The 11,727-nt window shown below is 36.5% G+C and overlaps 1 protein-coding gene across 2 annotated transcripts; it reads right to left on the minus strand.

Moving 5' to 3' along the window:
- Positions 1 to 301: 301 nt before the first annotated feature.
- Positions 302 to 7,500, minus strand: afg1la (AFG1 like ATPase a). Of its 2 annotated transcripts, none has more exons than XM_047821860.1 (13): positions 7,347 to 7,500; positions 6,351 to 6,568; positions 5,729 to 5,775; positions 5,485 to 5,591; positions 4,013 to 4,143; positions 3,746 to 3,845; positions 3,502 to 3,560; positions 3,199 to 3,281; positions 2,902 to 2,972; positions 2,201 to 2,301; positions 1,973 to 2,113; positions 1,796 to 1,903; positions 302 to 1,664 (listed from the first exon to the last, which is right to left on the minus strand). In XM_047821860.1, the coding sequence occupies exons 1-13, from the start codon at positions 7,456 to 7,458 to the stop codon at positions 1,536 to 1,538; spliced, it is 1,407 nt and encodes a 468-aa protein (XP_047677816.1). In that variant the 5' UTR covers positions 7,459 to 7,500; the 3' UTR covers positions 302 to 1,535. The 2 variants fall into 2 exon arrangements, with proteins under 2 accessions (XP_047677816.1, XP_027028701.1); XM_027172900.2 differs by having other exon boundaries at positions 5,485 to 5,586; positions 5,724 to 5,775.
- Positions 7,501 to 11,727: the final 4,227 nt, after the last annotated feature.

The raw sequence follows: 11,727 nt of genomic DNA on the forward strand, positions 1-11,727 counted from the left end.
CCTGATTGCGCCGCACAGGGCCTAAAAAACCTCACACCCGCCCTCCGCGGAACACTATGGCGTCACTGTCATCCGATTGGTTCAAACGCGTGTTGTCAAGCTGGACATCAGATTGTTGACAAGAAGGCGCCATTTTTAAAGAACTCTTCCAGCAGGTTTTGCTCCATTGATTTGTTCATCTTGGAGGGTTTGGTTGGTGGAGACAGTGTCATATCAACGATTTGATTCCTTACGCTAATTTAGTAGAAGAGCGAATAGCTTGGCAAATTCAGTAGGGTACGAAATACACAAACACATTTTATTACACTGAAACTTTTATTACACCTTCAGAGGGCTTCATCTGCCCTCTCTCCAGTTTGCATATGAGCATACCACCTTTTATTTCTAGGCTGAATAAATATGTAAATAAAATACAGTACCTGCAATTGCAGATATTCTTCAAGTAAAAATTGTACACAAGCTGCTTATAGTGAAGGCATTTTCAAATTAATAGTTGCCCCCAGTGACAAATTAAGCGGCTGTCATTTATTTGGAAGTTTTTTAGCTCCAATAAATAAATGAACAAATAAGTAAGTATACAATTTTCCAGGGAGAGGAAAATTTTTAGATAAATTTTTATCTGCTGTATTGATGCCATTCTTCATAACTTACAAATTGTTATATTGTTATAGAAGTTTAAATGCAATTAAAAGTATTTTTCTTTTCATCTTCCAAACAGTGCTTCCTCTTGGTATGTCCCGTCCAAACAAAACAGATATTGGACATAGTATTTGTGTGCAATGAGCTTATTTACTACAATCTCCAGATCAATTATTTGCTCTGACACTAACTGTTGAATTACATTCCCCAAAGTATTTAAATGAAAATTAGAAGCCATAAAGTGAAGGTTTTCTAATATGGGTTTGGGTTAAGCACTATATCTTTTCTATAACTTATTTTTTATCTACTTGAACACTCACTGTGGTATTGATTGTAGTATGAAGTAGACTGGCCATATTGAATATACTTAAATAAAATAAAAATATACAAATGCAACTGTTCTATTTGCTAGCCAGGTATCCAATAAATAAATATTTGAGTTATATTTATGATATCCAAAAATCTAAAAGAAAATGTAAGAAATATTGCTATACAATACTAATGATTAATTCAAGAATATTCTCCCCTACATCCCCTAAAATAATAACATTGCAGTACCAATGTACAAATTAAGTTAAGTTTTTTTTTTGTCTTGTCAAATGTAGGCAGGATGTATGATGTTGCTTTTATCCTGAATGTAGCTTTGCTGATATGGCAAGTCAAATTGTTTCTACATTTGATAAATACCAATGTTAAAGCTGCATTAAAATAACTGAATGCATTCCATTGGCATACTACATTTACAGGCCATAGAATAAAGTGCAGCAGAGTAAAATATTGTGCAGTTTTGAATAAAATGTTAACAGTGATTATCCAAAGCCCTCCCAAAAAAGAGAACTATAGATCTCTGAAAGGTGGCACAGAACCACTGTATATGGAGTTGGTATTGATGTGTGCTATGGAAAGCTCCGATCCCCTTCCACCCAGTACTCTTCTGTCTGCATTTCTGTGAGTCGTGAGACTGTACGCTGGAAGGCAAACACCTCTTCCTCGCCGGTGAAGATTGACAGTGAACTGGCTGCATCCTAAAGTATACAAAAAACTTAGTTAAAGTAGGGTAAATAAGTAAACAGCTCTCATTAGCCATCATCTATTGCTTTGCATATAGGCATAATTTCAGTTCTTTGTGGTGTTTATATGCTGGAAAAAGTCTTACCCTTTTTAAGCCAAGGTCATCTATTAAAATATTCCTCTCATCATCATGGTGTCCTTCATTTACAAACAGATCCTCTAAAGGCACCTCGGCTTGTAAAACTACCCGTACCTGTAAAAAGATTGAGTTAACCTGTTGGTCAAGAAGTTCATTAGAGAAATAAGGACAGGAAAGATTTACCTTGTGGTCATAGAATGCATCAATAAGAGTGATAAAGCGCCTGGCCTGGGTCTTCTTATTCAATGTGAGTAAAGGAATATTGCGGATAAACACAGTGTCAAATACAGTCGAGATTTCTATGTAGTCACTGGCTCCCAAAGGCTGTAAATCAAAGAAATTGAGTTTCATACTTTATATCATGGCTAATTAATGGATGATTAACATTATTATTACAGTGAGCATGGTCACCCTATCACACAGCTCCTCAAATGTGCAGTCTGCAATGGTCCCACAGGCTTTATTCAGTGTCACTGTCCTGCCATGTACCTTCAGAGATCTGGGCCGAGTTACTGAAGGAGAAATCAACATTGTAATAAAAACAATTTGCATACACTGATTAATGTAATTTTTTTTTACTCAAAACTTATTTAAAAACCTAAAATCAACCACTAATTTACACTGGGTCAAGCTGACATTTACAGCATTTTGCAGACACCCTTATCAATTTATACAACTGAGCAACTGATGGTTAAGGGCCTTGCTCAGGGGCCCAGCAGTGGCAGCTTGGTGGGCCTGGGATTCAAACTCATGACCTACAAATCAGTAGTTCAACACCTTAACCACTAGGCCATTGGAAATCTTACATCAGAGGAAAATTGAATCATCTTGGAACTGAGCTAAACCTTGTTGCTATTTGACAAAAAAATAAGCTGATGGTCAATAGAGTAAGGAAAAACTGCAAAATGTACTAGGCCCTTCTATTGCTACCTAAAAACTGATATGTTTGTGACACCTGTTAGCAAGAAGCAACATCAACAACTGTAGAATTTTTAAATTTCATTTACTTTCCTTCTTTTCAGTATGGCAGATAAATACTGTGATACATTCTACTTCTATTAATTTTCAAAGATATTAAATATTCTTAAAAGAAATCCACACCAGAAACTTACTATCATTCTGCTTGAATGCCATTTCATCAAAGAGCTTATCCAAGGTTGCATCTACATTGTCGTCACTGGACCTAAGTAAAAATAAATAAATAAATGAATGAATGAATAAACGAACGAACAAACAAACAAACAAATAAATAATTTCGCATTTAGAAAAAAAATGTGTTGCATGTGAATAGTATATTTGTTTGGTCTGAAATTTGATTAATTGAAATCTCGGTCAGCCCAGACTTTCTATTTAACTTGAGGCCTAAACTCAGACAACTGATTTTAGAGCTATTGCTCTTGGTATCTTACAGGTAGAAAAGCTTTCCAGCTGCAGGTTGATTTCTTCTGCGGTAATCTATTCCGGAGTCAAGACGAAGTATTTTACAATATTGCTATGGAAAAAAAGATCGCATTACATAAGGTTTCACTGCTTAAAATATTCAAAAAGACCTACTGCAAATGTTATTCAGATATTCACTTAATCAGTCTAATGTGTTAAAATCCACTGATTACAATACCCAGGAGTAAGTAGATATTAACCAAGACCTAGCAGCCATGGGGCAATGCAGATTTGTTACTAGAATATAAAAAAAAGACTGTGTGCACACTTACCTTAAGAACAGCAATGAAGGGCACAAAGTTCACTCTCTGTAATCCGTTCTTGTACAAATCTGTAAAACAGGACTTTGTACTCAGTCTAACTTAAAATCTTGTCAGCTTTCTTGATATGTGTGAGCAGTGGCTATTGCTAAATTATTTCCACAAAGCTGATTAACACACCTGCATGTGAAGCCAAATTCTGAAGTCTTTGTATAGGCATATATTTTTAGTCTTTGTTCCTTGCTTTGCTTCTTACCATCTGGAGGTCTGTTGGATGTGGCTACAACTACAACACCATGGAGAAATAGGTTTTCAAAGAGCTGCTTGAGAATCATGGCATCTGCAATGTCTGTGACCTATTTGATACAGAAAGTCGATCAAGCTTGCTATATATATGCTATATATTACAAAACGAGAACGCTACTGTATAACGTGTTATTTGTACAAATCTTACAATGCCAGCCATTACGTATGATTAAAACAGCTTGGTGAGATTAATAAATCTGTTAAGACTTTTGTTTACCTGAAACTCATCAAAGCATAGCAGGGAAGCCTCCTCACTGATTTCCTCTGCAACTGGTGCAATAGGATCATAGGTCTTTGCCATTTTTCCTGCCTTTCTCTTGGGCATGCTCTGTTTTAGCCGATGAATTCCTATGAATTAAAAACTAAAATAATGAAAAACTGAAATAGTTAAATTAAACAACGGCTTAATGTTTAAAAAACTGAGCAACAAATGTCTCTGTGTGTATACACACAAACATACACACACAATTTATAGTCATGTGAAAAAATTAGGACACCCCATTAAATATTCAGTTCTTTATTAAAAAATGTTTGTTTTCACTTATTAAACAAAGAAATCAACAAAAAGTGTATATGATCTAAGGAAATACACAGCTAAGACGCAGCTAATAGGGCATAGGTTCCTTTGGCTGAAATGACCTCAATGAGCTGTTTCTTGTAGCCATCTACAGTTTCTGACATCAACGGAAAAAAGTTTTCCCCACTCCTCAATGCAGAATTCTTTGTGGTGTGTGATATTTGAGGGGTTACTTGCATGCACAGTTCGATTCAAAATCACCCCACAGGATCTCAATAGGCTTTACCACTGGGCTTTGACTTGACTACTCCAGAACTCTCCATTTTTTTTTACTCTTCAGCAAGTCCTTGGTGGATTTAATGGTATGTTTTAGGTCAGTATTATGTTTCAAGGTCCAGTTCCACTTTAGCTTAAATTTTTTGACAGATGTTCTAACATGTTTCTCAAGCACCTTCTGATACAATGTAGAATTCATAGTGGATTCTATGATGATGAGCCGGGCAGGTCCTGCTACAGCAAATAATCTCCAATCCATAACACTTCCACCTCCATGTTTCACAGTTGGTATGAGGTTCTTTTGCTGAAATGCTGTATTTGGTTTACGCCAAACATGTCCTCTGTTATGATGTTCAAATAATTACATTTTTAACTCATCTAAATTATTACATTATTCCAAAAGTCTTAGCTTTTGTCTCTGTTGTTTTGCAAACTTCAGTCTTGCCCTCATGTTTTTCTTTAGACAGCAAAGGTTTCCTTCCATGATAAATAAATCTGATTGTAGATTCATGCACTTTTGAGTGACTGTAGCAAGAGCTTGCTGTCCCATGATGATATTTTAGGATTTTTAAAAACTTCTTTAAGCATCTTGAAGTCTGCTCTTGGGGTGTTTTAAGTACAATTTAAGTACAAATAAATGTGGGGGGTGTTCTAACTTTTTCATCACCAGATGTTGGATTTTTACATTTTATAGATAATTTGAAAGACTTTTCTTTGGGTTTTTTGTTTAATTATATAACTTTGATATATTGTTAAAATGAAGATCAAATGCCCATATGTTTGAGTATTTAAAAAAACAAGTTTTTATATGGTTTCCCAATTTTCTCACATGACTGTATATACAGTAGTCTAAAAATATTTTGAGCTCAATGGCCTTTTAATGGGGGTACACTTACTTTTGTGCACATCTAACATAAAGCCATGAAAGTGGACCCTCTTTTTCTTTGCGATGTCTACATGACTGTAAAACATGTCCATCACCATGGTCTTCCCAGTACCTACAAAGTACATGTTAAAGGACATGATCCATGAATCAAAATGATTCTCACTTACAGTTTAGAAGGAAGACTAAAGAACCAGTAAAAAGTAGACTGTACAACTATGATGAGAGCAGTTGGAGCAATTCACAACTTACCTACATCACCATAGATGTAGCAACCTTTAGGCGGAATTTGTCTGGAGAATAACTAAACAAAAATAAACATATTACAATGTTAGCATTCAGAAATATAACAAAGGATTATAAGCTTTTATATACACACACACACACACACACACACACACACACACACACACACACACACACACACACACACAGCATTTAGCAGACACCCTTATCCAGAGTGACATACATAAGTGCTTAAATCTCTAACATTGAATACATTAATGCTGGCTCACTAGGTTACATACTTAAGATACCATGAGTTTAAAACATTTGTTCAAAGTTACAATGAAAAAGTGTCAAAGGTTTTTTTAAATGCAAAAGATGAGGAAAGAAGTGCTAGTTGAAGTGTTTCCTGAATAACTAGGTCTTCAACCGCTTTAACAACACATGTATATATACACACACACACAATATTCCACCAGCTGTGACAAATGATTGAACTAAATAGTTTTAAAAATTAATCTATCATATTACTTGCCAGAATTGTGTCATTTTACCTAGGCATTTCCTTGTTTTATGGCCAGCACAATTCACCATGGTTCACCGCGGTAACAACAGGCATGAAAAAAAGAGCAATAAATCAAGATATTTGCTTACTCTTGAAATAAAAAATGCAGGTTCATTGCTATATCCCTTGAGGTTTTTCTGCATGAGATCTAGATCCTGTAAAACAATTCTTTGCTGTTGGTCATCTTGTAGTACTCCACGCTGAATGAGATTGTTGTAGTGCTCGAGAGGTCCACTGAAACTGCTGCTTGGAGTGTTTGTTGTGATAGAGTCTTCAATGGAGGGAGACAGTACATTTGATGCAAATCCTGAGTTTGAGAAGAGAGACAGTTTATACACATCAGCAGGTTTGGTATCTAGTAGTTGTGAGAGTACATAGAAATTAACTTTATTTTGAATCTTTGAAATGAGTCAGACTGCTATGTTTGCTCCACTTTAAAACCTGAAACCAGAAGTCAGTCAGTCACATTTATCCATATAATTCAATTAGACCTGTTTAGTGGATATTTAGTCAGTATTTATTTGTCTAAAGGTGGTATAGAAATAATATATCTGGAAATAAAGCAAATAAAACATTTTCTATTTAATATTTGGGATTTAAATGTATAGGCTGCGTTAGTGGGGGAAAACAATAAACAGTTTATGATGACAATATAGTATGTTTTCATTAATCTTGCTCCTGGACTATTCTCACAGCACACGTTTTAGTCCAAATCTTTATTGATCCTAAAATACACTAGACTGTATAAGGTGGAGAAGCCACTTACTGTATGTCCTGTAGACTGCACTTAATATTATACTGAGAGTGATCCGGGTTAGTGCTTTTCTCTGCTTCCTATACGCCGCTAAATTAATTAACTACACACTTATTGGATTACAGCGAGGTGCCAGAATAGAGAAAGAAGCAAAAGGTCGAGGGCGATAGGAATCAGGTATTCAGCTAGTAAAGCACAGAGAGACATGTGGTCGATTCCAAATACCCTGTAAATTGCTAACGGTTATGTAGCTAGTAAGCTAACTAAGTGGTTTCTGAGCATTTCTTATGGATGTCATTACATGTACAACGACTGGGTTAAATTAACTCACCTCGTTTGGTGGCGTTATCGAAGCATGGATATACTACGGCCCGTGGCAGGAGATTTTTCTTAAAAACAAACCGAACACTTACAGCCACCAAGGACGCTTTGCCGGCTGCCATTTTGGCATTCAAAATAGTAAAACTTTATTCATGGTGAACAAACACTAGACGTTCTGTTTGGGCGTGGTCTGCGCTCTCGCTCGCTCGCTCTCTCTCTCTCTCTCTCTCTCTCTCTCTCTCTCTCTCTCTCTCTCTCACACACACACACACACACACACACACACACACACACACACACACACACACACACACACACAAACAGATACAGAGTAAATGTTGATAAGCAGGATTACCCTATTTACAATGGTAAAAGATAAAACGCAGTGAGTACATGATGAAAAGACGAACCGTGAGTCTGTTGCCATGACAACAGTGATGCCTAAATGCACTGTGAAGTACTGTCCAGCCAACAACACACACACACACGCACGCACACACACACACGCACGCACACACACACACACACACACACACACACACACACACACACACACACACACACACAGAGAGAGAGAGAGAGAGAGAGAGAGAGAGAGAGAGAGAGAGAGAGAGAGTTATTACACATTTGCAGTGTTGTGGCATACGTATGTGTTACTTGAGATTCAGCATCACAGAGAAGCCACATTTGTTATAAGGATATGAATTACACAGTGTGTTTATTATTCCATCTGGGGTAAGAGGATTCATGCTGTTCTGTTTTTTTTTTTGACACCACTAGCCATTAGGCGTTTATGTATCTGCATTGAACAATTGTAGACCTTAACTCTTCTATCTTCCTTAATAACTGGACTTTCACAGGAGTCTGGGGTGGTGGCTGTTTAATGCAGAATCATGCTGAAATCTCTGAGTAAAACGGTAATTCATCTGTGTCTGTGTAGCCATGGCAAAGGAGCTGCCCCCACCCAACTGCTGAATACATTAATCTAATGAGATGTCTGCAGTCTGTGTGCTATGCAGTAGGGTAACTCAAGTATCCCAACAACAGTATGGAGAAAAGCAGGAGGAAATGCACATGTAAGAGAAAGAATAAAATATTATCTAGGAGATTTGGGTAAAGCACTGAACATGGACTGCTAGGGCTTAATAAAAAAAGAAGTGTGATGTAATATTGTTATTTTGCATGATGGAAATGTACAATGTAAGTTTACATCCTGTCTTCTATTCCTGTGTGAAATGTTCTACATGTCCACTTTTTAAGTATGCTTGATTGATTATTGCCTAGATAAAATGTTTTCAGATGTTTTTAAAAAAAATTAAAAAGCATGCTGTCTCGTTTTTTTAAGGAAGAACGACTGGTGAACATAGTTGTTTGTTGTTTCTAAGTTCTTTCTGAGTATTTGTGTGGTTTCTTTACTGCATTATTACTCTTTAAATTTTAAAATGATTTTTCAGAGTTTTTACACACTAAGGGCCTGAAAATAAATACACTTGAATGTTACGTCCATATAAGAAAATTCATTTATGCCACATTTGCTATCAAAGTATGCTTTTGGTATCTCTTTTGAAAAATTATTCACCAGTTAGCACTTTGACTATATGCACATAGTCAGATGTATATCTAAAGTTATGACTTACATAGCTACTGTATGTATACAGTATAATATGCAGTGTAGGCCAATGCATTATGCTTAAGTGATATTTAATGATGCAACTTATAAACTGACCTTCTTTAATTTATCTTGAAATTTGTTAATATCAATAAATGAATGAAATACACAGATTCATTTGGGGTAAGACAGCTAATTAAATTAAGAACAGTCAAATTGTTGGTCAAGTTGCTGTATCATATTAACCATTCAGTGATTAAAATTTGAAGCAAGCACACACTTTAGCAATTGTATTAATATTGTTTTATTTAACATTTTACTTAACTTTGGCATCAAAATCAACTGCCAATTCCAGAAAGAAAATAATAAGCAATTTGTTTGCAGTCAGTACTTTTCTTGATTTTGAATACAGAGTGGTTCTTTCTGTCTCTCTGCAAACATTTAAGTCACCAGTTACCAGCGGCTAATGTGGTTTAGCCATCCCCATTATGGCTACAGTGTGATTCCGCCTTATTAATTCATTCTATCAATCAATGTCCTCCCGTGGGTATTTCTCATGCCACGAGTTATTCAGCAATTTCCCAGCACTTTTAGTGAGCAGGTCACTGCTCTATTGCTTTCTCTGTCTAATGGTTATAAAACAGCTTTTATTGTTTTTTTTACGTTCAGTCTGCAAAGTATTATGTTTAATCAAGGGTATTCATAATAATATTTACAATTTGTTATAGGTTCCTTAATTACATTTTACTTTAACTCAGTAAATTCCTTTTTGCTTTTACCTCACTTGGCATGATTGATATGATGAGAAGCTGTTGCAATTGTGATCTGGATCAAAAGTTTAATCCAAATCAGAATATTTCCTTTAGCTGGTATAATTCAGACCCACTTCTGATCCTATGTGATATTGTCACTGCAAATCAGCACAAGGTAATTATGAGTAATCAACTTTGTCCTGTAATGAAACATTTAATTCCTGATGGGACTGGTGTGACCACACACTCAGTGGGCTCACTGTATGGCTTTGATGTGTATGAAAATTATGTATATCATTTCGTATGGACTTCACAGTTACCTGATCTTAAAGCAATTGAAAACATGTGAGATTTTAGACAAATATATTTGACAGTACTCTCCAAAATCATCATTAAAACACCAACAGAGGAAATACAATTTGGAATGATGGTGCCAGATATATAGAGTCCAGTACTTGGCAACATTCATTCATTCATTTTCTACCACTTATCCGAACTTCTCGGGTCACGGGGAGCCTGTGCCTATCTCAGGCGTCATCAGACATCAAGGCAGGATACACCCTGGACGGAGTGCCAAACCATCGTAGGGCACACACACACACACACTCTCATTCACTCACGCAATCACACACTACGGACAATTTTTCCAGAGATGCCAATCAACATACCATGCATGTCTTTGGACCGGGGGAGGAAACCGGAGTACCTGGAGCCACAGGGAGAACATGCAAACTCCACACACACAAGGTGGAGGCAGGAATTGAACCCCCAACCCTGGAGGTGTGAGGCAAACGTGCTAACCACTAAGCCACCGTGCCCCTTACTTGGCAACATAATTACTAAAATACACAACATTTTTAAATACACTACTACATCTACATACAATGACAGCTCAAAACATCTTTGACATTTGGCAACTGCATTTATCAAGAGTGACTTACTTAATATTACGTCATATTGCCATTAGTAGTAGTTGAAGGTCTTGCCTTGCTCAAAGCAGCAAATTTGGAATTTGAAATCATTACTCATATTAACAAAGTACTCATAACACAGGACACAGTACATTTCCAGACTCACTTGGCAATGTTCAACATCACCTAGTTTTACTTCCTACGGCCTCAGACATATTTCATGTTTCTCAGAAAACCATGTGCATTGTGCTGAATATTTACAATATAATACAACAGCAGAAGACCACATCTTGTTCTAGTCCTGTGAGTGAAAAACAAGAATATGAGAGTGGGCACAGGCTAACTGAAACTGGACATAAAAACATTAGGAAAAAAATGTCTCCTGGTCTTTTTCAAGGCTTCAGATCTTGTGTTTTGGTGAACCTTTCCCTATGATAGCCTCAGATTATTGTTCTTGGTTGACAGGAGTCTAACCTGATGTGATCTTCTGCTCTTCTAGGACACCCACCTCAAGGCTTGATGTTGTGCATTCTGAGACATGGGCGTAAATTTCATTTAACTCCTACTCTGCACACACGAGTTAGGTGTGTGGCTGCGGCTTAATTAATGTTAAACTCTATTAAGTAGGGGATTTTATCCACTTTAAATAAAGCGATTCTCTTTAATGTAGTTGATGCAGATTCATTCATAAATTAGTTGCGGCAAAAATGCTAACGTTAGCTTCTTTACAATAGCTTGTTGCATAGTGCACTGCAACTAACACGCCAAAGCCGTGGAGAAAAACTTTGAAAATAACCATAATGACGCAGTCTCCATGCTACAATAATAATGATAAATGCAAATGGACATATCTTTATAAGTACAATTTGACTATTATTTGTGTCCCCCTTCAAAAATTGCTCATGAGAAATTTTATATTTATTGTCCCCCCTACTAGGAGAGATGAACTGGGAAAGCAGGCAGTGGGTCAAACCACTGTGAGGAAGGGGAGGGGGACGTCAACTGTTTCTAAATGCATTTTTGCGGGGGGGGGGGGGGGGGTTCTACTTACACAATTATTTAGGTATACATACATATATTTTTCACAATAGAGAGTGCGATATTTTTCAAATAACTTTT

This window comes from Tachysurus fulvidraco, chromosome 12 (genome assembly GCF_022655615.1).
Source record: "Tachysurus fulvidraco isolate hzauxx_2018 chromosome 12, HZAU_PFXX_2.0, whole genome shotgun sequence".
In the NCBI taxonomy this organism is placed as follows: domain Eukaryota; kingdom Metazoa; phylum Chordata; class Actinopteri; order Siluriformes; family Bagridae; genus Tachysurus; species Tachysurus fulvidraco.

What these genes read in the sequence shown, in the direction of transcription:
- afg1la (XM_047821860.1), bottom strand. Translation starts at nt 7,458, where the DNA reads ATGGCAGCCGGCAAAGCGTCCTTGGTGGCTGTAAGTGTTCGGTTTGTT. An exon ending in TATGCTTTGATGAGTTTCAG is followed by an intron (nt 3,846 to 4,012) that starts GTAAACAAAAGT and finishes TGTATCAAATAG; the next exon opens with GTCACAGACATTGCAGATGC. An exon ending in TTGAGGAGCTGTGTGATAGG is followed by an intron (nt 2,114 to 2,200) that starts GTGACCATGCTC and finishes TTTGATTTACAG; the next exon opens with CCTTTGGGAGCCAGTGACTA.